This window comes from Pleurodeles waltl, chromosome 1_1 (assembly GCF_031143425.1).
Source record: "Pleurodeles waltl isolate 20211129_DDA chromosome 1_1, aPleWal1.hap1.20221129, whole genome shotgun sequence".
Taxonomy (NCBI): Eukaryota; Metazoa; Chordata; class Amphibia; order Caudata; family Salamandridae; genus Pleurodeles; species Pleurodeles waltl.
In genome coordinates this window covers 145,613,651-145,639,755 of record NC_090436.1, presented here as the reverse complement: position 1 = coordinate 145,639,755, position 26,105 = coordinate 145,613,651, and the positions used below count along the sequence as shown (strand labels likewise).

Genomic DNA, 26,105 nt, shown 5'->3' with positions numbered 1-26,105 from the left:
GATGAGACTGCCCCCGTAATATGAGAACTGTGGGCTGAGTGGGCCCGACCGCCACTACCAACACAGCATGGTGACTAATAACACTACATATGAGGGGTCATCATTTATAGTGACCTGTCTTCTAATAACAACCCTCTCAGCATGGGTGTCTGATCTCCAAACTACATTCTGCAGATGAGACTACTCCTATGTTTTCATGTGCATGATCCTTAGTGGTAAGAACCTGGCTAACTAGAGCAGGTGAGAATAGATCACAGATTACGCAGCCTACAATGATCACTGCTTGATCCTATTTGTTCTTTCCTCACAAAGTGTACTCTGCAAAAGGTGTCTTTGGAATTGTGGGCCTTCGTGTTGACTGAGAGGGGCTCTCAGAAGAAGACTAAACTGTATGACACCTTGTCTAGTTGGGGACAGTGACCTTTGAGTTATTCTCGGGGAGTGATATATCACCAGGGGGTGCGCTGCACAGAGAAACCACGCTTGACTTCTGATATACTCCCCCATTGCCCCATATTCACCGGGTGCACATTTATTTGAAGTAAACCAACATGTCCAAGGGGAAAGCGGTAAAGGGGGGTGAAGGACACTATCTATGCATGTACCATTATGGATCCTAGCCCTCCGGCACACCAATCAACTGTAGAGAGGCAACTACAAGATAACACAGAGAAGTTTGCGGAACTGCTAATAGTTGTCAATAGTCTTAAGTCCTCTCTGGAACCCAAGCCGGATGCTTTAATGATTAATGTAGGGTTCCACAGAATTAGCAACGGTTAAGCCATTCGTGACAGAACACCAACAGCAGATCCAAACGCTGCAGAAGGCAGTGGCACAAACGCAAGCTAGAGCTGAAGATGCCGAACAGTGCTCTCGCTGAAACAATATCAGACTAGTGGGTTTGCCCAAGGGTACAGAATGCCCAAGTATGGACCTATTTCTGAAGACATGGCTGGCAGGACAGGTACTAGGAGGGAAAGTATCCAGGTTTTTTTCTGTGGAGCGAACACAGAGTGCCAGGACATCGCCCTCTCCCTGGAGCCCCCCTCAATCTGTAGTAGCAATATTATTTAACTTCAGAGATAGAGACAATATTCTACAGATTGCTAGAACTAAGGGACTTTGGACTGTAGCGAACAACACAGTACCGATCTTTCCGGAATATATGGTGGAGGTTAAAAAAATGCAAGATTTGAACTGAGAGGTGAATCAGTGCCTACACACCCTGGATATTAAATATGCACTGTTATTTCCCACGAAGCTGAGGGTTGTATATGGCTCAAAGACATTGTTCTTACAGACATCTCAGGAAGTATGGACCTGACTGGAGTCCCAGGGTGACTATCAGCACTCCTCTCAGATGGCCCTGGACGGACTCTGGACCTCCCAACAACAAAGAAGACGTTCTACCAGAAATATTTGAAGCAAGCCCTCCAAAATGCAGATGGTGCTGGGCAGAGCAGAGGCACTGGCTGCAGCAGAACAAACGTCCTTGTCACACCTGGACGGTGGCGCTTCAGACAAAGAAACTAGAGATTCACAGAATATAAGGCGCAACATCGTCCTACAAGAGGAACTGCGCAGTTGCCCCTTTGCCACTCCAGTGACTGTTGATTTACTGCAGAATACCTGATGATGGGCCATGTATCCTTTTGATGCTGTCCCTTTCCTTTAAGGGGCCTCTTAAGAGGGTGGGAAGAGATTGAGCAATAGGCATCTGCTATCTCTGTGATGGGAGGAAAGAGTATTCTTTCTCCTGTACTGTTTCAGGGGGATCAGATTGAGACATTATATGATGACTGTCTTGAACCCCCCTCAGTTTCGAATCGACTTGGGTTGGCAGGGTATGGCCGGGGCCGACTGAGAGCCTACGCTGGGGACAGGAATTTGTTGGGGATTGTTATGGTAGTTTATTATTCTTTGTTATTGATTGGTATTTTTTCGTTCTTTATCTGGTCACCTTGCCGCTACACCTCCTCCTCAGTACACAAACCACAGCTGGGCATTTTATGACACACACAACACTTATGACTACAAATGAATACCACATAATCACATGGTATGTGAGGGGCATGGATAACTATGGCAAATGATATAAAATTCATTCATATTTGAAACAACGCAGTATTCACTTCACCTGCTTTCAAGAGACACTCTTAACGGTGGAAGAGGTCCCGAGGTGCCACAAGCGCTGGCAAGACCTCATATAGGGCACCGCTTACTCAGCTTATGCCAGAGGTGTCCTACTTTAGGTAGCTCCGGGGATTACATTTAACCCAGGACACGCTTTAATTGACCCACAGGGCAGATACATCATTGCATAGGGCACACTAGATAGAGAACCTATCACTCTGGTAGTCCTTTATGCTACCAATGTGGGCCAACCCCTCTTTTTGTCCTCACTAACACCTGCTCTCTTCTGAGTGGCAAACTCTCCCACATTCCAGTGTGGAGATTTTAATTGTGTTCCAGATGTAGAATTGGATAGATCCACCCCTCCCACTTCAGGTGCCCAATCACATTGTCCCACTAAACACTTGCAAACACTTGCAAAGGTGGACTCACAATGCACAGTTGATTGATATGTGGCGTATCCAGTGGAATACTCCCACTACTCTGCCTTACATACAAGATTGACCTAGTGTACAGCACAGGCTCATTAGCAAACAAATGTAGACAGGTGGAATATTTGGGGCAAACATTGTGTGATCACTGTCCCTTGATTGTGACTTTTATCTGGGGATGATTGCACCCAGCTATCCTAACCTGGTTCCTACAGCCGCAAGCATTGACAGACGTTCTAGATGACTGTAGGGGAACACATAGACAAATACTTTGCAGAAAATTAAGGTTCTGATTTGGATGAAATAATTGAATGGGACACATTTAAATTGGTGTTGCAGGCTGTCTGTATGACAACAAGACATGGTATACGACGGGCTCTTCAAACAGGGATGTTCGACATGGAGGATAGACTGAGATCATCGGAGGGGGAGTGGGCGTTCAATCCGACCACATATGCAGTCTTGGAGAGTCTCAAGTCTGATTATAGGGCTTTATCCGGGAGATTAGCCTCCTTTGATTTCAAGGAATACACCAAACGCCAGTGTGATTTGGGAGACAAAGCCCAGTAGTTTACTGGCATGGTTGCTGAAACCAGATCACTCATGCACTACCATCAGACCCGTTTGGTCACATGCGGTCCCCATTGTGAACTCCCAGTCAAACATCAATGAGGAATTTGAAAGCTATTATAAAGAATTATACCAAGCTCCAATGGATGTGACTCCAGAGGCAATGTAATCATACCTGAGACCTCTTGAGACACCCCTTCTCAATTCCTTAGTGGTACAAATATTAGATGCCCCACTGACACTCAAAGAGGTCTCTTTAGCCTTTAAGAATACAGCCAGGGGTAAGACACCTGGCACTGATGGCCTGCCTATCAAGTTCTATGCCTTGTATCATTCCAGTCTAACTCCACGATTGCTGGCTTTCTATAAACAAGCCAAGGGGTATTGACGCTTTCTGGACAGCATGCGAGTGGCATTGATCACTGTACTCCAAAAACCTGGAAGGGACCCACTCAAGGTGGCTTCATACCATCCACTCTCATCACTTAACCTAAACTATAAGATACTTGGGAAGGTTTTAGCGAATAGATTGGCTCTGATGGTACACACGGTGTTTCATCCAGATTAGAACAGGTTCATTCCAGACAGGAACCCATATTTGAATATGCGAAGTCTGTTTGGCACCATGGACTGGGATCGCAGAACAGACACTCAGGGCTGGGTGGCCTCGTTGGACAGAGGGAAGGCGTTTGATACCCTCGATGGAACTAGAAACTGGGATTTGGTATGGAGTTTTGTAGATGGATCCAGATTCTTTACAATTGCCCAGTGGCACAGGTGCTTACGGGAGACATTATTTCAGACAGCTTTCCTATTGAACTCAGGGCCAGGCAGGACTGCCCCCTTCCCCTTATTGTTTGCCCTTGCCATTGAATCCCTGGCTTGCCTGCTGCGGACATGTGCTCTTACAAGGGCATTTGGGGTCGCAACTCATCCACAAATAGTGTCAGTGTATACAGATGATACCATAATTTATCTAAGGGCAGAGCCAGCGATTCTACCTTTGATCATAACAGCCCTGAACGATTTTAGTCTAGGGAAAGTTTCCCACTACTGCACTTTCCCGAGACACAGTACCCTCAAGATACAAGCTCCCCCTTACCGTGAGCATCTTATACCTTCAAATATCTGGGAGTTCATGTTTACCATCATGAACAGGATCTTATACATGGTATCATCTGTAGAGCGCTCACCTCAATCAGGCAACCATTATCCTTTTGGGCACAGCTACCGCTGTCCCCAATGGGCAGAGTTTCAATAGCAAAGATGTTAACTCTTCCCCAACTTCTTTATGTTTTTTCCAACACTCCCGGCGATTCTGAGAAAACCTTTCTGCTCGGAACTCCGATGATTACTCACCTCCTTGATCTGGGGCACAAAGAGGCACAGGGTAGAGTTTACAACGTTAACCCCAGTACTGGAGGTAGGAGGCTTAAGTGCTCCCAGTTATGAGCTATACTACGCTGCTGCCCAACTTCAATGGCCATTGCGATGGCTACACTATGGGCCTTGCCCTGAAAGAGATGCTCTGGGTCTTGAACAGGGGGAGTGCTCCCTATTAGGGTGGTTTTTGCATTGTCCTGCCTATCGTGCAGAAATGCTTTAGTAAAAGTAGTAATATGGGATTGGAGGAAGTATGTGTTTAATGGACGCAAGGCCACTGCTCCCAGTTTACCTCTATGGGAACCGTCACCTTGCAGACCCTTGAAAGCAATGCACACAGTAGACGCTTAGATGGAAGCAGGATACACAACGTGAGGTGACATAGTAGTAGACTGAAAATTGCACATATTTGATGACTTAATAAAGGGGGAGGCTTGTCCTGAGGACAGTTTCTGTTATATTCGTCCCTCTGCCAGGTGGCTGGTAGAATGTGGGACTCTGAGAGAGATCTTTCATGAATAGCGGGCCCACTAGAATTAATGGTGACTATTAAAAGCTTGAAACGGTCAATATCAGTTATTTACAGAACTCTGAATCTGAATCATTCGGATCCCAACTTCCAGCCCCTTAGGAAGAGATGGCAGGTTAAATTATCAACGAAATCGTCAAACAATGCCCGGCGAAGAAGCCTTGGATCCAACAAATCGATAACATGGAACGGCAGGTTCGCTTTACACAATTCAACTATTTACACCACACATACCTCTCCCCAGACAGAATAGGCAAAATGTACCCAGGAGCGAGAACCCAGTGTCCCAGATGCCATCATGAGGGGGCTGACTTTCTTCACATTGTATGGGTATGTCCAGTGATCACAGATTACTGGCAATTCGTGACCTCTTGTATTTCTGCCATAAAGAATTCTATTCTACCCTGTGAGCCTGCTCGTTGCATCCTACAAATGGGGGGGAATGAAAAAGACAATGCAAGTGGTGAGCTTTCAGGGTTTAGCACTTATTCTTGCGTGTGTCGCACCACCATGACCTGGAAGGCGGCATCTGCCCCCTCATTCACAGCATGGCGAACGGATGTGATATGATGTGTCTCGGCAGAGCTTTCAGTACGGGCTGACCCATGAGCCAGGGATGGAGGTGTAACTTAATGGAGCAGTGGGATGATTACTTGACTAAGTTGAAGGAAATGATAGCCCAGTCCGATTGACGCCCTGTTGACCACATGGGAGAATGATCGAACCTATGCTGTATGCTACATAAGCTATGTTTATGCTGGGTGACGAGGAGAGAACGGACGGGGGGTTGTGTTATGCCTCGTTTTTTGGGAGGACACAGTTAATTAAGTGGTTGTTTATACTGATTCCCAGGATCATCCACCTAGATGGTGGAAGAACCATTGATGCACAAAATTGTACATGTCATTGTCATTGTTTGATTCTGGCCGCTTACCAAGGCCCATTGGCACTAATGTGTTGCATATTGCTTACAAAAACATACCTTTATGAATAGCGAACAACTGTAAATGTACACAAAAGTGTAAGTTTACCTTTGTGGATCAGGCCCTAGTGTGAGGAGACCTTCTGAAGGTAAGTTGTCTGATGTCCTTTTGTTCATACTGTCTGTAGCCTGGCAAGGATTTTCTGTAGGCACTGTTAAAGGTTACTTGTCAGTCCTTTTGGCCATTCTTTGGTTCCCTGATCAGCTCACTTTTTTCATGCATTTGCCCCTACTCCCCTCATGATGGTGCTCATATCAAGCCTATTCACAGCTGTACCCTTAGTTCTAGCTCTGAAAACTGTGTTCTTATTTGCAGGCACTCTTTACATTAATTCAATGGCCTGCAGTCATTGTCAATTCAGCCTCAGTACTGTATCTTCTTCCCTGACAAGCTGGTAATTAGGCCTTTTATGTGGGGAAGTCCATCACAGTCCCTGTTTTCTACTATTGTTAGGATAGCTGCTTCCTCAGGATGTGTACGATGCTCTGCAGGGCCCACCTCCAGGCACCTCCAACTCAGAAGGCTGTCATAGGGATTGAGTACTGGAGTGGCCAGTTGATGGGAAGGCTGTGAGAAGGGAACAGCGGGGAAGGATATCTGAAAAGCAAAAGTTAACAAACAACACAAACAAACTTTTACTCAGGCTTGAACTACAGCCTCATTATATGTTCCTTGCATGCCACTGAATTGGGTTTCTATTATTCAATGTTGTGCCCTTCTCAGCTCTTTAAAAAATGGCTATTAACTGACCCAGTTGATAGCCAGCTAAACTTTTGTTGAACTGATTATGCTCTCAATCAACTGAATCACTCACTATGTAATCACGATCTTTTTACACTCACACTTTCTATGTAATCACACTCTTTATTTAATCATGCTCGTCATGTTTTCAAAGCTTTCTGGAATGTAAATTCGCAGGTTTCTCTAATACTAGAAAACTCACAACCATCAAAGAAAATATAAGTGGAAGCTTTGCTGAGAGTTCAATATGTAACTTCAACTTGGAGTAATCGCTGGGATATCTGAAACTGAACCCCGAGACTTGCTATGTCAAATGATTCAGAATATATATTGTATATTTCAAGGATAAGCGCTAACACTCTCAATATTCTTACCAGGCAGAATACGGCTTGCTCTGAGCAGAATAATATGTGCACAAAGTCCCTCAAACCCCTAAAGAGATTTATATGAAAAAGGTAACCACCTTCCTGCAGGAATAGCAGCTTCATGAACCTTCCCACAAGACTTACAGGAGTGTCTGGGGCGGGCCCTGGACTGCGCATCGCCACAACTCTGCCTAAATCCCTTTAAGGAGGCCAAGAGGCTGCACTGGTTGAAGAACTACTGTGTGTCCTTATCTTCTACAGTGATAGGACTAAAGGCAACCAGGTGGTGATCTATTTGTCATTTTATTCATCATTGCAAAGAAAGGAAGGGCAGTCTAGAAACTTACCTCATAGTGATGGATTTTGCCTTGCATAAAATTGTGTTATGCCTTCGTCAAAAAAGGACCCACATGAGGGCCCCTCGGCCTATTCCACCAAGGCAAAGGCTGTGAGTACAGCCTGGGCTCAGGGTATCCCTGTTTGGACATTTGCAAGGTAGATACATGGACATTCGTCCATGCTTTCACCAGGCACTACTGTATTGACTCTCAAGTCCACACCCTGTTGGAGTGGGCATTGCTTTGGTATCCATTCGCAAGTTGAGAAGAATAAGTTACTTACCTTTGACAATATTTTTCTAGTGCATGGGTACTCGCAAACATTTTCCCGGGGGCCTCAGAGTTTGGTCTTTGATGTGACCAAGGGCCGCACTGATGGCAGGCGGGGGTTTGGCAGTAAGGTGGGTGTAGGGGAAGCAAAGCATACTTCTAGTGTTTGAATAGCACAACGTGAAACCATAAACTTGGGAATAATCACGGCTTCTCCACTTAACCAAACTGTGTGATCCTAAGCAAATGTTTTATTTCACTTTCCCTGCCTTTTGTTCATTATCACATGAGGACCTCTCATGACTTCAGGATGTGTGCTGCCCAAAACCTTCTTGTGTTTATTTAATAAACTATAATATTCTTGTATAATTGAAACCTAGGCCACCCAAAGAGTGCACATAGCTGACGTGCCTCTTAGCTCACCAAAGGCATTGTTGTCGAGGTGGGGGATGGGGGAGTGAATGTTTCTAAATTCTGGTTAGAAAATTATCACTTTGAAAACATATATTTATTCAACTGGTGTAGTAAGGTGAAGTTTCTGCGTGTTAATGAAATACACTTACTGAATTTTGAGCAGACATGATCATGCTTTTAAATTTCTGCTTCGAATATGTCTTTAAAAACTGAAGGTGTTTCTGATGTTACATTGTACAGAACACCCTCTGTTATCTATTTTCTTTACCTTCAACTCACCTTAAATAAATGCTTGCCTGTTTATTTACATTTTTTAAATGTTAGTGCTGAGTCTAGTTAAGAGCAGCCCAGTGCAGTTGGGCCGCATGTAAAGGTCAGGAAGGCCGCATGCGGCCCCCGGGCCGTACTAAGAGTATCACTGTTCTAGTGGATATTCTGTCTTCCCTCCGAGTCCTCACTGCACCATATCCAATACTCTAGCTGACCTGAGATTCCTCACTGCCCATCTTTCCAGTCCAAGGTAGACTCACACACTGTCAAGTTAGATTCTTCATCTGTCAGCCATGCTTCATGTCTGAGGGCATTCAAGGGACCAATGAATACATTGAAATCAGCTTGCAGAGGTGACACCTGTCTGCTGCTCCTTGTCATCGTATCACAAGATAAGACAGGGTCTTGATGGAGGCTGAAGCTGATGCACAGTATTTACTGCAAGGATTTGCAGATCCTGTCTGGCTCCTAGGAATATCTGTAAGGTGGGCAATTTGTGGTTAAAGTTTCCACCAGAAGCAGCGTGTCTGCAGGTCAGTAACTTGTTCATTCCACTGCTTCTCAGTATAGATTTATATAAATTAAATTTATTTATTTATGTAAATTTAGAGCAAGTGTCCTTAATTTCTTTGATTAGGAGCCACGTTTGTATTTCCTCTTTTCATCCATTTCATTCAACGTTTTAAAAGTTACCCTGTAACCTACAGGCTTTTTGTAAAGTTTTAGATTTTCTTCGCATCACAAATTTGTTTGCTTTTGCTTTAGGCATTATAGTATGGTAGTGTTTTCCATAAATGAAAGCATCTTCCAGTTCGCTATCTGTTCAATCCCTTCCACAGGATTTACGGGATCATTATGACTTCGGCGGACGGTTTACACCTTCCACCAAAGTCCCACTGGTCAGATTGCCGCCAGTGCGGCCGCCTTCCCGCGGGCCCCAGTAAGAGTTCCCCGCTGGATCAGTGGACGGAAACTGTGTTTTTACCTGCTGGACTAGCATGGAACGGCCTACAACATTGGCGCCATCTCATAATAGAGCGGGTGTAAATGCTGTAGTGCACCAAATACTGATTCCGTAAGTCATATATTAAGCTTTTGCATTTGAAATCTGGTTGGAAAACATTAATATTTTCCCACCAAGTCAAAAGGAGTTGGTAACCATTCGCAAACGGGAATGGGTCCCCAATGTGGACAAAAACATTTTTTAGGAGCAGAAGTGGTCCCTGGGACCACTGCCTATTCTTAAAAAAATTGGTTGTAAAATGTTTCGTTTTTTTAAAACCCGTCATGTTTTCCTTTTTCTTAAACAGGCTGCGTTTAAAAAAATATTATTTTGTTTAAAAGCCATCACAGTCATTGTGGTCTGCTGACCCCAGCAGTCCACCAAACCAATAGTAGTGAGCTGCAATTTGCAACCTACTGCATGCATATTAATGAGGTCAGTCATATCCGACCCACTTCAATTCTGCATTTTGTGTACCAACCTATTAATGCATATGTTAATTCGCAAATACCAATGCGTTTGATAGAAGTCAGTGTGCAAATTGTGACCACTTTTTTTTAATATACTTTAGTGCATTCCAAATTATAAATCCAAATTGTGAATTGTTATTATTTGCAATTTACAATTTCTTATTTGGAATATGAGTTCATAAGGCCAATAGTTGTCCTATGTTACACATAGATATACAAAAAAAGCAACTTGTGAGACTAAAGTCTGCTTCCTGATTCACTGAAAAGGATTCATTGGTTTTTATTCTTGTAAAGTGGGAATGTGGATATTCCAGGGCAGATTATTGTTTCCCATGCATGCAAACACACTCATGTGAAAGGCAGGAGTAAGTGTTTTTCATGATGTGAAAGAGAAGAAGCACCTCATTTTATGTCAAGGTGCAGAGGAAGGAGTTCTCTACTGGGACAGCGTTTTTCCATATAGAGGAAATAAAATGAAGAGAATTTCCAGAAGAGTAGATCTTGTGCATTAGAGTACAGTTGGATTTCTCCCAAAGTCATAGATTTTCAGGTAAAATTTTCAGGTATCCTTTTTGTGAACATACTCCAAATGTAAGAGTAACCCTACAGAAGTAGATTTCTGCTTTCACCGCTTGGCTTTGTGAATCAAGTCCTTTGTGTAGACGTTCAAAGTTGCCAGATTCATGTTGTTGTCATTATCTCCCACAGATTGTAAAGATACTTAATCTTTACACGCCGCTAAACGAGTTTGAAGAACGAGTAACAGTCGCCTTCATCAGAAATATTCAGGTGAGTTTCGTATAGATTAAATAAGGAGAAAAGATGGATATGTTTAGATAAAGAAACTGTAAACTTTATTTTAGGCCTAGTTTAAAATATTATGTGCTTGACCTTTATATTTCTTATCTAATTTTACCATGTATCTCCTGTTTAACCATGCTGCTGGTTCTTATGTAATTCTGTATAATTAGGATTTACCAAGCAGCTTAGCAGTTCTTCTCTGTATAACTACTATTGATTGACTTGTTTAATGTTCCTGAAGGTAATACAAGATAACAGTATGTACTTTTTTATTTCTACCTGTCAGGGTATCAGAGCCTCAACATAGTCAATTTGTTTTACACTAACTGTTATCACTTCCAACAATTTAGTATTTACCAGTTACAGATAGAAAATGTCCCTTTAAAAGATGTAGGCTTACACCTATAACTTCTGTAAATTTGCTAAATGTTGTGATTTCCAAAAGTCAAATAACGTGTACACTGAAATGTATCGCAATCATAGATTTTTTTCTGTTGGCCCAACACTTACGCTCATCCCTAAACTAATTTAAACTGTTTCGACAATTGCATATATAGATGATTTTTTTTTTCATGCAAGCTTATATGACCGGACCAAGCTGGGGATTAACTATGAGATTCCCAGTTCTTGCGTCTCTAACCCCAATCTTCTCCCATACTACTAACTTTGCTATTCCTGTGTATGGGGACCATGCACTATTAATCAACAATTGATTCTTTGGATGGCTGAACATTATCCTAATGTCTCAAATTCTCACACCTAACATGAAATGAAAGATCTTTATTCTCAACCTTTTGCAATTGTGTTCCCAAGGGATCTGAGCTCGCCATAAGGTGACATCCTGGTGCAAAATAAAACAAGTACATAGGCTAACTGGCAAATTCCCTGCAGGCAGGCTTTACAATAGTTCAGTGTTAGGATTAAGTCGCCATTTTTCTTGACATGGAAAACAAATCCAAGCATAGAAATCTCTTATTCAATAACCATGTGAATAGGAAAGAGTAAAGACATTTTTAACATCTAATTTGAAGACATGATGCAGTTTTCTTTAGCACTGAAGTTTAGTATGAGTGTGACCCCTCAGCTGGAAAGGTTTCTCAAAACTGAGCTCCCACTCGTCACCTTAAACTTAGAACTAGCTAATATCCACAATTAGTGTGGAATTGCCACAACAATAAATTTAATCTGTGGGCATCTGATTTTTTGACTTACAATCTGCCATTTGTGCCCGAAGCTAGCATTTTATATATACCTGGTGAATTTGGGAGCACAGAAAGTGCTGTCAATCAAGCTGTGTGCGCACAGTAAGAGAGATACCATTTAATGGCAGGGAGCGGCAGTTGCTGGACGGTTTTTAATAGTTGGGGGAGTAGAGAACTCTGGTTATGAGGATTGAGTTGGGTGGACTGTCCGAAGCCGATAGTTTTTATTTTCCTTGGTTCTAGATTGTAGCAGGTCAAATGAGCAAGATAAATCAGACATATAAAAGAGTTGGAATATTGCAATCTGCTGAGCAACATAGCGTACAGCTACTGGAATGCACAACATGTTTAAGCGTACTGGCAAAAAGGAAAAAGGGACTGATAGATAAATCGTAAATCTTTAGTATAAGAGTGAGGCTCATCCAATCTTAGTCTTTATTAATTATTTTGGTAATTGCCTTTACCACAATACAAATGGTTAAAGCAGAAAGAAAAAGAGGCTATAACTTTCAGCTAAGAGACATAGGAGTGGCTTTGTGAAGATCTGATCCATTAGTCCAGAGATAGGTGCCGTATACTGTAAATCGCAGTGCTCTTCCCTTGTGCCAGCCCCACACCCAGACTGAATAGTGCCAAAGTATGGACTGACATGGAAGATCTGGATTTTGGCTCATCTGGTCTGTTATTTTTAGTCGAGTGGTTGGACAAGGAGGGAACTGAGTGGTAGTGGTGCCTAACAAGAAGGACCCTCATGGCTGCTGCTCTGAGCTGGGTGTCCTTAAAGCTTCTGTGATGGGCTAAGGCACCACAGGAGGGCCTCATAAGAATCAACAGAGGGCCTACGTCAATCCACCTGATGAGGAAGCTGACTTTTGAGGTTGAAAACTGCTTTCACTTATTTGTCAGTCTTTCTGAAAATCCACTCAAGGAGGCATACACACTTTCCTCAGTCCAGCGGGGCAACTTTGGCAAGGTAATAATCCTACTTGTAACAAGGAGACACTAAAGACACTGGATTCTAAGGATGACTTGAAACCCTTCCTTAACAGAATTGAAATTGGAGTTTTAGAAATCACAGATGGATAGGCTCATAAATTTTAGGTCTAAAATTGAATGCAATTTTGCTGAGATGAAAGCAGATACCCATGGTGTATCCCTGAGGCTGGAGTTCGCAGAGAGTCTGATGCATACCTTAGTGGAAGTGGATCGGTTTGCTGCAACAAATATCTTTCATCTAGAACCAAGGAGCTGCTTGTCAAATATGACGATCTTTGAAAACAGGTTATAATGCAATAACACTTCAATTTATAACTTGCAGGAATGTACAGAAAGTGAAAATATGGTTAGCTGTGAAAGGAGCTGTAATGGAGAGGAGGAAAACAGCAGGTCACTAAGCTATGGAGGGAGACCTTTAGGAGAAACATTTAGCTTGACTCCCAGCTAAAGAGATTAGCACAACTCCACACTTTGATGTACAATGGTATATGTGACCTTACTCTGAGAACAAGACAAACATTCAACGGAAAGGTTATAGAGACAGTCTGCCTTGCAGTAGCTGGTTAGGAGTGAAGAGAAGTAGGTGGCCTTGGATGGTAAATGCTGCTTACTGATAGTAGAGATGTAGAAGTCATTGATGGCAAGTCGCTCTAAGCCAAGGGACAGCCTGGAAATTTCTCAAGGAGGGAAACTGCTAAGAATGTGTAAACTGTAAAATACGTGAACCAGTGACTGTAAGTACTCCTTCAGCAACATGGACCATAACTAATGCCCTACAGAGGCATGAGATTAGGGCCACATACGCTTGCAATCTAGTTAGTGGGTTCTTGTTAATGATTTGTTTTTTCTGTTCATCTGCTGGGTGCACGCTATTGCGTCCAGGACATAAAAGGGATTCTAGGAATTTCTAGAGACATACACAAAGAGAATCAATATTTCAGTTTTTTTCACAGGTATGTAGGTCTTATAGTAGAGTCGATTATGTGTTTCTGTTTAGGTCATAGTTACCGGAGCTTCATCGAGCTGAAATGTCAGAATTCTCAATTTCAGACAAAGTCCACATAGTGTTGGAATGGTTATGACGCCAAGAGGTCTATGGAAACTATACAATGCGTTATTTAGGCACCCTATCGATAGGGCTGAATTGCACCTGGGAATTCAACATTACATCAGGAAAAATAGAAGTCAGGGTACGTCCACAAAAGTACATTCGGGTGCATTCAAGGCAAAAATGAGTAGGTGAGTGATGTGGAGAGGGCACACAAAGGGAAACAATCCTGGAGGTTCAGCTCACCATAGAGCTTGGGAAAGCTAATAAGGAGAAAAAGGGGACACGATCTACATTAGTACACAAGAATGTAGCCTACATAAAGTGCTAACTCAATGTACTTAGGACTAACAAAAAGTAATTGGCTTTTGAATTGAAACAGGCATTCAATGAGAGGGGCAAAAAGGCAGATGGGTTTTTAACATTGAGTCTATGAGATTATGAGGGATGTTTGCAGCCAGCCTAAGAACTTCTGATAGAAATCTGGGGGCAAATTTCCTAATATTTCACGGAATGCAGCACAACAACCAAAATTACTGCTAAGACATGGCACTGCTGCTCTCTTCCCAAGTCATGGGGCACTATTAGGTTGCGTACTGCCACACACATACCTTGGTGTCATAGTGCAGAACTGAAAGTGTGATGTGTACCTTAGGGTTAGTACTGGAATGGTACCCTTCCAGGACCAAATACTATGACTTAGACATCCTTGAAAAATATTCCCACTTTGTATGTGTGCTGAACAATGCAAAATACATGAAAATTTTGAAGAAACATAATTTTTCTTCTGCTTTGCATCTACCTCAAAAAGGTGTAATTTGTTTGGCTCAAAGCCCTGTTTGCAAATGTTAGTAGATAGGGCTTTGCATCAAAAACCATGGGTGGTAGCATGAGAACACCCAAGTTCCACGCTTGTAAAGCCTCCTCTATTCAAGGTAACGGAAAATAGTGCAAAGTGCTATTTGCGTTACTTTTAGACAACTTTTCAGCACACAGGAAAGTTTTGTGCTGAAAATAAAATATTTTATCAAGACTTTGAGCCTGTTTGTGCCACTTTTTGTGACTTCCCACAGGTGCAAAACCTTGATAAATATGCCCACAGGAGTCTCAAGAAATAATTAAAAGGAGTGTTTTCTCCCTTCTACCAGCTTTACACTAGGAATGTGGAGCAATAAGTCAGAAATTTTTGTTTTTGGACTCTTTGCTGATGACGGTCCTGCCTCCAGAGTGGCAGGCAGAATTAGACAAACCTTTAATACTCGGGAGATACTGACAGATTTTCGAGATATTTAACCAAACAAGTCCACAAGCCCAGAAGGGTTTACTTCCTTGGTTTTTAAAAACCTTTGCCGGGGGCATTGACTTTATTGTTTAACTTCGTTGTGCAAACTGACGCCATGACCCCCATTGAAGCATGAAGCCAAATTCTCTTTAATCCCAAACCCAGGAAAGGACAGTGAAGACTGCAGGTCCTACTGACTTGCCACATTGCCCAATGTAAGATTTTCTCCAAAGTGCTGTCAAAAAGGATAAAGAACTGGACCAAGTAGGATTCGTTTGGAGGAGGCCGGGGCATAGCAAAATATAAGTATAGGTACTCACCTAGTAGAAATGTGACAACAGAAAAAAGTCCCAGTTCTCCTCAATGCCCTGAATGTAGAGAAAGCGTTTCATACGGTAATAGCGAACTTACTGGATTGAGATATTGTCCTTCAAAAGAAAGGGTCAGGGTTAATGCCTTACCATCGAGAGGGAGCTCTCCAGTCTAGAACTATGCAAGGATGTCCTCATATATGCTTTCACCATCAAACCTGTAGCTATTAAAATGCGCTCTGCTCCTGATGTGTGGCCGATACGATTTATTACTAAGGAACATAAAATCAGGCTTTTTGCAGATGATTTGTTGTTCTCCTTCTCAAAGCAAAACCTATTCCCCAACCGTTAAGGAAATATGTGCAGAGCTTGAAGGGGTATTGTTTTGGCACCTTTCCAGTGGGCACAGTACCATATTAAGTATCCAGGCATCAGGCTTACCATAAATGTGGGAAATGGCATAATGCAAATTGGCCTCGCTTGCAGCTAAAATCACTGCATAGCTATCAAATGACAGGCATGTGTTATTTCTTGGAAGCTCTGTTGAGAAAAATTCTTTGGGATGTTCCATGGCTTACAAGGGACATATGTCCTCATAACCTTTACCTATCAGAGGTTATCAAGACCGCACTAAAAGCATGGGGCCGTTAACATGAAGAAAGGGCTTGCCACTTTCCCACCACCATATATACTACACAATGTCAACCCAAGTTTATTCCCAGCGATGATGGGAGATTGATTTGTGGTGTAGCGAGACGGGGTTCTGCGAGATATGTTTGCAGAGAGATGTAATGAAACATATGAAAAGTGTACAAGAGAATTTAACGTCAGTGCTGTACCAAACCTGTAGGTTTGGTACTGCATCTTAAAACCCACTTAACAAAAGAGCTGAAACTCAATCTCTTAGCCCATTAGAAGAGTATATGGGATCATTTGAAGGCTCAGGCAGCATTCCATTTTAGGTGAGAGAAGGGTCAACCAACTCTGTTACTATCAGGAGAGCAGGAGACATAGGAAAGAGAACTTGGAAGGGAAATAGGGAAAGGCAAATAGGAGAGCAGCAAAGTTTAGATGGCCCTGTAGTGACAAATCCTTGGTTTACTTTACCAGGACTGTGTGCAAAGTTTCAGAGAATATTTATGTATCGCGTGATGGGGGGCTAAACGGCTCATTGCAGTGCCCAGTAAAAAAGAAAACTGAAACACTGTTCCTAACAAATTTGACACAGCTTCTGTCAAACTCTTGTGCTGGCAAAGATAACTTATGATCTCCATCAGCAAGGAAGGCACTTGATTTGGATGGCCCTTAGTTCACCAACTAACAGAAATGAGTGATCTATGAGATTACCTCTGGCTTCTAAGAGGGCTCAGCTTCATACGGGAAGGACAATATACCTCACACTGACAATTGAAAGGCAGACGCAGGTGATGCACCAGAAGCATTTTATGGCATGGTGTGTTGGGGAGTTATTTTGATCCTCCGCCCCCCCCCCCCCCCCCCTTCCTATAGATGGTACAAAATCACTGCCTTGTGGAAGTTAGTATTTGCATTTGGGCACTGTTTTGGACATTGTTTTGGAAGACACTTGGGACCAGTTTTTCTAAGGCCATTCACCAGCACAAAGTGCCCAAAAGTGGTACACAGTATTTACTTTCCATGGCAAAGGACATTGTGAGCTGGGAATGTGCCCTTTCCTCAGAGCAAAATGTATTTCACATTGCTTTGTGGCTCTTTGCATCAAGAGGGCGTTACTGGGGTAATGCTTGCATTTATCAGCACAAATCCTTAGGTTTTGGTGATAGCTTGACCAGGCTTTGCATCAAACAAATACTGCCTCCTTGAAGCAGGTGCTTAATTTCGCAAAACAATTAAAAAAAAACATATTTTTCATTTCATTCATTTGTCTAGACATATGAATTTGTACTGGAAGGGTATGCTTGCAGTACAAAACTAATGCTAGACAGCACACACTGACCTCTGCAAGGCTGTGCATCACACAGTGCAGTGTTTTAGAGTGCCATCGCATATAATGACAGCAGTAGCAGGCCAGGCCTAATAGACATGGCTCTGCACTGTGTTTTCCTCCTTGAACAATGCAGTGCAGCAAATTTGTTTGCTGCACTGCATAAATAATTTGTAAATCTGCCCACAACACCACCCCTATATGTGCACCATATTATTTTATGTTTAAGTGGTACATTTTCTAAAATAACGATGAAATATTGATTATTTTCGAAAAAAGGGAAAATGGAATAAAGGAGAGAAAAACAATTGATCTAGTGAAATTATCCCCCGCCCACCCTCACCCTTCATAAATGAAACCTCTGATTGCAAAACTGGCTTTGAGAACCAACTTTGCATGCATAGAATATATTTGACTTCGCTGTTGAGAAAGCTTTGAGAATCTGGCCACATTTTTTAGGAAGACAAGATTTCCTTGATGTTTAATATTGAACAACCAATGCGTAAAACATGCAAATATTTATCATTGCTCACAAATATTTTATCTTTCCTTTCTAGGCACATTTGCAAGATCGAAATGACCCGCCGAATCTACTGTTAGACTTTAAGTACATGTTCCCTGTTCTATTTCCATTCAACCCCTCATCAATCACAATGGACTCTATTCACATCCCAGCTTCTCTCAGCCTGGACTTTTTGAATAAAGTATGAAGGTGCATCAGTTATCAGATAAAATCTAGGATAACCTGGGGCTTCAATATCCATCTGCATGTGGACCAAAATTGATTGTTCAAGAAGCAGTAGAGAGTTATCAGTCAGTACTAAACTGTATTGTGCAGCTGAGCAAGGGACTGAACTTATAACTAATTTTGTATCATACAGCTGAAAATAGGAAACACCCACTTGATATATTTTACCTAATAAACTCTATGATATTGTATGTTAACTATTATTACAGAACTTGCTCTGCAGTTGAAGGATGACTATTTTCCTATGATGGACTTCCTGTACAAAATCTGAATATATTAGAGATTTGGAACATCAGCTATATTTAGTAGGTTGTACTAAGTAACTATAGCCATGTTCTAATGATCTATATTAACACCCAGGAGTAGTGTTCAAATGAGCCTTTACACTGTTGCTATTGCACATAGGTTTGAATCTGGATTTCAGGTGTGATTCACTTCAGATGTATACCAGAAGGGCGGCAGAGTTGGATCCGCTGAACATGGCATTCAATGAGGCTAGTACGTCTTTTGGAAAACTTGGACTTGTGGACTTTGAAGTTGGTAATATTTACCAGAGGCCTGTTAGCATATTGTGTTCACTGGCTGGGTACCCAGTTGATACTGCTGCATACCCTAATATCTTTTACCCATGTATAATTGTTTTTTAGTTCCTTGTCCTCATAATTTTAGAGTTCTCTCCAAATACTCTTTTTCGCCTAGCTCAGAGTGAACGAGTTGGGGTGAAGGAGCATTTTCAGCATCAGTTTTTGGAAGCGCCTGCAATGGGAAAAGTAGCAATCTTCTATTACTCAAATAACTCATTACATGATACTCAAACATTCTGACTGCGGTGGGTGGTTCATGCAAACTAATACCAGAGTGTTCGTCAGTTTCTAACCATGTTGTAAATAATAGACACAAATGTACTTTGCACTGCTATTAATCACTCACCCCCTCTGATGTCAGGCAATTTGCTACGTAGGATCACTTAAATACTTTAATAAATTAGTAGTAACAGAAGTGAAAAATGTAAGAAAAGTTTGAGAAACATCCAACACACTCTGCACTGCATTTCCATATCTGCTGTTTTTAAATAAATGCTAATTATTTTTATACAATATTGAAATAAACAATGTGAAAAAACAAAAATGAGGTTGACTAGCCTTTCATGCAAAGACTGGTTGGCATGGTAGCACTATTACAGTGATCCTGACTATTAGATGCAAAGTTAATCACAAAACAATCGTAACTGGACATTCTAGATTTGTGGGTTCTATGTCCAAGGCCCAAATTGGTGGAACCAGACAGCAGAATCATTCTGTAATTTTAAATTATTATATTTTCCATCAGTCAGCTATGAAAATAAATAATTAAGTCTAAAACCTGTGTATAATATCTTAGAACATGTTAATAAGGAATACTAAAAAAAGGGGATTCTAGCTAAAAAAGAGTAAAAGAAAAAACATATTTAGGAGTTATAGCAAGTATCAGACGCTGTGTCACAAAATGCTAAATTGCATCAGCATTTACTTCATTGCATAATGTATTCTTATGAAACTGGTGGAAGCTACAGTTCTCAAATTCTAAATATCTTTGATCAGATCCAATTGTGTCATATGAGGCAGCAACCCCTTGAGGATTGGAATTCATTTGATGTGATAAATGTCACCTATTACATGTTTTAGGGAATAACATGCAGATTTTGGCATTTACTATGCCAAATTATCCATGCTCTAGTAATTACAGGGCATTTTTCCAGTGTTAAATTCCAGCTTTACCTGTTGAAGGTTTGCCAAAACTTAACTCCAGGGCTCAGATTTGATCACACCAAATAATTACTGTGTGTGATAATGTCTGCATAACTTACAATTCTGAACACTGTGCAAATAACCTTCCACAGTGTTTGTAATTTTGCAGGCCATTTGTAATAAAATCGTATAATACCAATCAACAGTTCAAAGATGTTGTTCCCCCATGAAACAGCAGCAGATGGATCCAGTACAAATAATGTGTGACTGGCCACTAGAGGTTCTACAAAAGAAAAGCTTTGGCAAATAAATTCCCTTCAAGAACCTAGTTTCCTATATGACTTAGTCCTGTTCCACCTTCTGAAGATGCCTTACAAGTGAACATGTCTATGGCTAAAAAAATATATATCCTAATTTGTTCTTGGGAGATAGTAATCAGAAACATAAATCAAGCTCCAGTTCCACAAACAGCTGTTTGTACTGTTAATCATATTGGGTGTTTTGCCAATTTACTTACAGTCCTTTCCTTGAAGATTTTGGTGGATTTGTATACTCAGTTTAGCGCTTAAAAACAGCTGCCTCTGAACTGTATGAGTGCATTATCAAAGATTATTCTAACACAAAAATCACATTTCTGTTTTACTAACTTTATTAAAGAGGATCAGTGAGCCAAAGAGTTACTTCAAATGCCATTAAAATAAGTAAGAAAGTCAGCAAATGAAGCACAAACTTCTACCGACCTCGAGTGTTTCACCTTATAGTCTTCACAAGCATGCCCTGTAATCATAGTAGTATTTCTATATGTAATAATATATTATTTATTGACTGCTTATTAACATAGAATTGAGGGTTTAGAATGCAATAAATAAAAGGGATTAATATTATCCCTACAGTAGGGTATACTTTATATCGGCCTTGGATGGATAAATGACTTAGCCCACATTATCAGGGGAGATACAGCTGCATGCCATTCTTAATTTTTGGTGTCTTCGGGTCCAGGATTTTCATGTCTGTAAACTCCGGACCTGACAATTTGAGGCCCGGAAACACTGTGTACAGAGTATCATGAGCTGTGGCCAGCTGCTGTTCTTGGATGACATACTCTCTGTAAAGTAGCAAACATGCTCCCCCCCCCCTGCTCTGTTACACCCCACTCTCCTGCTCGATAGCACCTCCACTACAAAAATGAAATCACCCCTCCAAGCAGGTGTTAAATGTGTGCATATTTGCAGCTGTTTTTTTCCCACAGAGGAGCAAAAACATAAAGATTTGAACGCAGTGGAAGTAATCCTCGGATATAGGTGCAGCAATACTAGGTAGAATCTGAGATCCTGGCCCTACAGGATATCTGCACCTGTATTCAGGTAACTAACAATGTGGCCTTTAGCTGACCCACCAGAATTCTAAAATGCTACTATAGATTGCATACTGATGTCGGAGGTAGGTGGGTAACCCACTCAGTTAGCTTATATTAATGTGTATTATGAGCTACATTATTCTAGACTCTGATTTTGTTTTTTTCAGGCAGAAGGAATCCTTTCACAGTACAAAGCTTTACAAAGAGGTACAACCTGAGATATAATTAATATGTTTTTGATATATCTCTGGCAGCATTGTGAAATATTTCCTGATCACTTTTATCATTAAAACAAATGACTGTAAACTGTTTTTGTCATTGTTTTAAGGTCTCTTTAAATCACTTAGCATATGCATATTATTGTATTTTCCATTTCTTACCCTGGGTGTTTTTATAGGTAGCATCCAGGAGTCAACTAATGTTCAGGATGAGCTCTGGAAGCTTAAGGTGCAGCACTCGATAATTATTAAGAGCAAAATAAATCTTGTTTGATAGACTCTCCCTCACCTCCACCCGTCTTCTGAGCATAAATATAAACATTTTTTATTTAGGTGGCCTACTGCTCAGTTGTTGGTCAATGTAGCACTGATCCAATATAAAGTATTCCTTTTGACTCCATATTATTAGAACTCGATTTGCATTCCATTCAGTCCTGTGTTTTGGTCAAACTCTGTGTTGATATTGTATGTGGATTCAGAAAAATTTATTCATTTGAATTTGAAGTGTTTAGCCTATTTTCTATTCGGAAAAAGTGGATATTAGTACTCAGATACATTTGGGCGTAGGGTGGAAATTTATTACTTCAGTAGTGATGGTGGAAGCTGCCTTTGGGCGCATTGAAGGCATAAAAACAGGAATACTATGTGTTTGGGGGAGAGGTTGTTATAGTTTTAGCTTCAGCAGATTTAGTGCCAAAAGTCCTTAAATATAAGTTTTATTCATATTATATTTATTTAATATACTAAACATGCTGCAAGGCAGTGGCATCCTTATTTCTGGTGGTATCATCAAGATTTGTTTAGTTTTCTCTAGTGCTTTGAATATGCAAACCCTGCACGTGGGTTTTTTGCACGTACCATATCACAAAAGCGTATACTTCAAACTAGACAGCCAGCTCTAAGGACTCCTGATGCAAGCATTACTGCAATTAAAGACGCTGTGACTGAATTAGGAGGCCCATATATAGCTAAATTACATATTGGTCTAAAGTTAGTCCCAGGTGTTTTGTTGCAGACCCCTTTCTATCTGTGCTTTATGAAAAAGTGTACTGTAGTGTAGCTCCTTCCCAGTAGCCCTAAAGTAAATCCCAATTCAACACTCTGTACCGGTTTGTGCCACTTTATGATGCAAACCTGATGCAAAGTGTTAGTAAATCTGGACCTAAAAATCCCAATCATACTTCTCTCTCAATAATGGACTAAACTAGGTGTGACTGCATGGAGGCCTGATTTAATTAACACGATGGGGCTTATTTACAAGCTCCTCCGGTGCCTCACTTTTTAGATGGAAATAAGTGACGCACTGGCGGTGCGAAGGGGGTTGTAAATAAGCCTCTGTTTCTGACAAACCATTATTTCTCATCTTGTAGGTGCATTTGGAATATACTTGAGCTTCAAGCTTAACGTTTGTATTAAAACTGGTTTCACTCCTTTGGGATGTTCTTTTTTTAATCATAGTAGACCAATAAGGTACGGGGTTTGTCTCACAAAACTTACTCTTGAAAATGCAGCTGCCCCTACTATGGGATGTTGTTCTTAGTATCAAACTTTCAAAAAGCAAAGAGCAGGAAGGTGAAGTTTGACCCTAATGATGTAACTGAAAAATAAATGTAAATGTATATGCCAATTACAAAAATCCATTCAATCTGCACTCTTGTAATAGTTTGTTAATCTCTGCAACAAACATCAAGCATATCTAAGCAGGTCGCTCCTGTACTTTGCAGCCAGATAATATGAGAGTCTGCAGCTTCAAATGCAAAAGCTAACTAGTTATCAAGATGTTCACAGTTGTGACAAGGCCTTTTGTCATCCTCGGCTTCTGCTCTCTCTGAAGCAGATACATCACTGCCCTTTGTTTTCCAACTGCATTTTATTCAGTCTTGTTAGTGCCTGGATGATATTTTTGTGTTTGAGTGCCCAATAAATTGAGACTAACATTATTTATACTATTAATTAATGCCAAGTGCAATTTTTTCACGGTGATTCTTATAGAATTTCATAGTGGATTAAAACATGTTTGCCACAGGAAGACTTGGAAATTCCTCAGTGAAGTGTTTTGGCATCTTTTATGCTATGACTCTTATAGAACAGTCTCAGAGGGTCCTGTGTTCAAGTAGTGCGATCTACAACAACAATGACAAGGCTATAAGACATGACAGTAACTACCAGGATATTACTTGGCAACCAGATATTTAGAATAGTGTCCTAAATTAAACAGGCATATAAATGGATTTAGATTTAATATGGGGCCCATCCTAGTTTGGTTTGTAAAATTGAGCATAGTTAACATGGCCTCAACTTTATGTTTTAGTACGAAGGTGTTTAAAATTTCTAGTTCTCGAGTCCTCTGTGAAGTTAAAAAGTACAGACATACCTTGTCCTTTACGTTTTGAATGGCATATTGGTTAGTCTGGCACTCCTAGATGGGCCAGCTTTAAAAGGCCAACGTGTGGGCTGTTTTTTTTCTTTTTTTTGGTCCCACTGGCCCTTTGAAGCTAGCCCATCTGGCAGTGCCAATCTACCTGTATGCCCAACAGGCCAGTCCAGCAATGTGCCTTTTTAGTTTAAGTGAAGACTTCTATCAAAGAGCCTTCTCATCAACAAATAAACAGAAAATGTAATTTAAAATCAAACACATTACATAATATTTATACGTTTGATTTAGTATTACCTCTTGTTTTTCGACTTCAATCATTTGTCCTTGAGTTTGTATGTGCGTACTCTTAAGTGAAGACTTCTATCAAAGAGCCTTCTCATCAACAAATAAACAGAAAATGTAATTTAAAATCAAACACATTACATAATATTTATACGTTTGATTTAGTATTACCTCTTGTTTTTCGACTTCAATCATTTGTCCTTGAGTTTGTATGTGCGTACTCTATAAGACAATATTTTTTTAATAGTGTGCATGTGTCATGTGGTCTTGCTCCATCCCTCATGTAGAACTCAAGCAGTCCGACTGCTGTCAAGGAGCCTTGGCACCCTTGCAAATACTAACATACAATTGCCATAACAATAAGAACAATCATGGAAGAGGACAAAGTAACCACACTAGGTGGGGGAAAACAATTCAATTAAGATGTTAATGTTGTGAAAGTGCAAAACTATTGTACACTGTTAAATGTACCAATTTACCCCTATATCAGGAAAACTTACAAACAGAACACCTAGTCTGTTTTCCTCTAAATTTACTTTGCGGGAGAACAGTGTTCTTGTATGTAACTCACGTTTTATGTACTCAGAGATTTTTTTTATATCATTGTTAAGCTCTGTGACTGTTTACAGGAAGGGCTCGATTAACCGGCATTCAAACTGGAGCAGAACTGCTTTTATTTACAACAGCTGTGTTTTTTACTGAATTCACATGAATTTGCACCTGAGCAAACGCTGGGATGGATGGAGTATCTTAGAGATGTTTATGTCAAAATATATTTAATGAAGATTTACGCAACTGCATATTGAGGTGTCACTGAGCACTGAGTCTTCGTGAAAACGAAATGAGACAGCTCATGTAAATCTAAGCTTGTAAAGGCATTTCTTAATTTGCTTCAGAGCTGAATTTTCTGAACTGGAGCCCAGATTGCTGGTGAAAAGCAGAGAATGAGCCATTTGAGGCACTGGTGTAGTTAATTTTCTTCCACAAGTGCATATCTATAACTGGAAGGGATATAAGAAATGGCTACCACTTTTGGCATCTAGATGTGGGTACACAACCTTACGCATACACTCTACACTACTGCAATGCACTTACTCCATGCTTCATAATTCATGCAAGACACACTCCAAATAGTTTTGTGGTATTCTGTAAGAATAGATTACAGATATTTGAATGCCTATTTCTGACTGCAAATGAAAAGAATCACTGTTTTGTGTAGCCTAAGAATAAGCTAAGCCTCAAAGATTTAGCTGGGATGGTGCAGTAGATACATGGATTTCAACTGTGTGCCAATACCAAATGCCTAGAAAGTCTCAATACTACACTTTCTTACCATTTCCCTTCTAGCCCCTTAATTTTGTCTGAAGGTTGAAAGGCTATGAAAGTATGAAATACATGCAATTCACATTTGTCCAACAAAGGACACAAAGAACAGCCAACGAAGAGGGGATTTTTTTTAAGGTATATAACATTCACAGTTTATTTCAGAGATTGTTGTGCTTTCTACGTGTCTTCAAATAAGAAATATTGTACATAAAACATTTCTGTTTTATATATTTATGTAGAGTAATGACTATTCAGCATGACCCAAATACTTTTTTGTGGTATGGCTCGCGTACTCTTCCACCTGGCCAATTAAATAATGCAGAATATTTCCATTTTGATTTCCATCTAGACCACTTATGCAATGTATAATGTGTGTATAGACATTGTCACCTACATATTTTTCATTTATGCAGACCAAAACTGTTGCCAAAAATACAAAATTGTACCTTAGTATTTGGTCGGTTCTGGGACTAACCTAGATTTTTATGCTTGTTAAATATGAACTCACCAACACTAGACCTATGTACACAAATATAGTAACCTGTCTCAATAGAGGGCGGTGCCTGT

General features: G+C 40.7%; 1 protein-coding gene across 2 annotated transcripts in view; it reads left to right on the top strand.

The window, feature by feature from the left end:
• MYO5B (myosin VB) overlaps positions 1-25,900 on the top strand; it is an 842,958-nt gene extending 817,058 nt beyond the window's left edge. For both annotated transcript variants that reach the window (XM_069219220.1, XM_069219218.1), the window contains 2 exons: positions 10,609-10,689; positions 18,061-25,900. In XM_069219220.1, the coding sequence (XP_069075321.1) occupies positions 10,609-10,689; positions 18,061-18,213 (234 nt within the window). In that variant the 3' untranslated portion in view covers positions 18,214-25,900. The remainder of the gene's footprint in view (positions 1-10,608; positions 10,690-18,060) is intronic.
• The last annotated feature ends 205 nt before the right edge of the window (positions 25,901-26,105 follow it).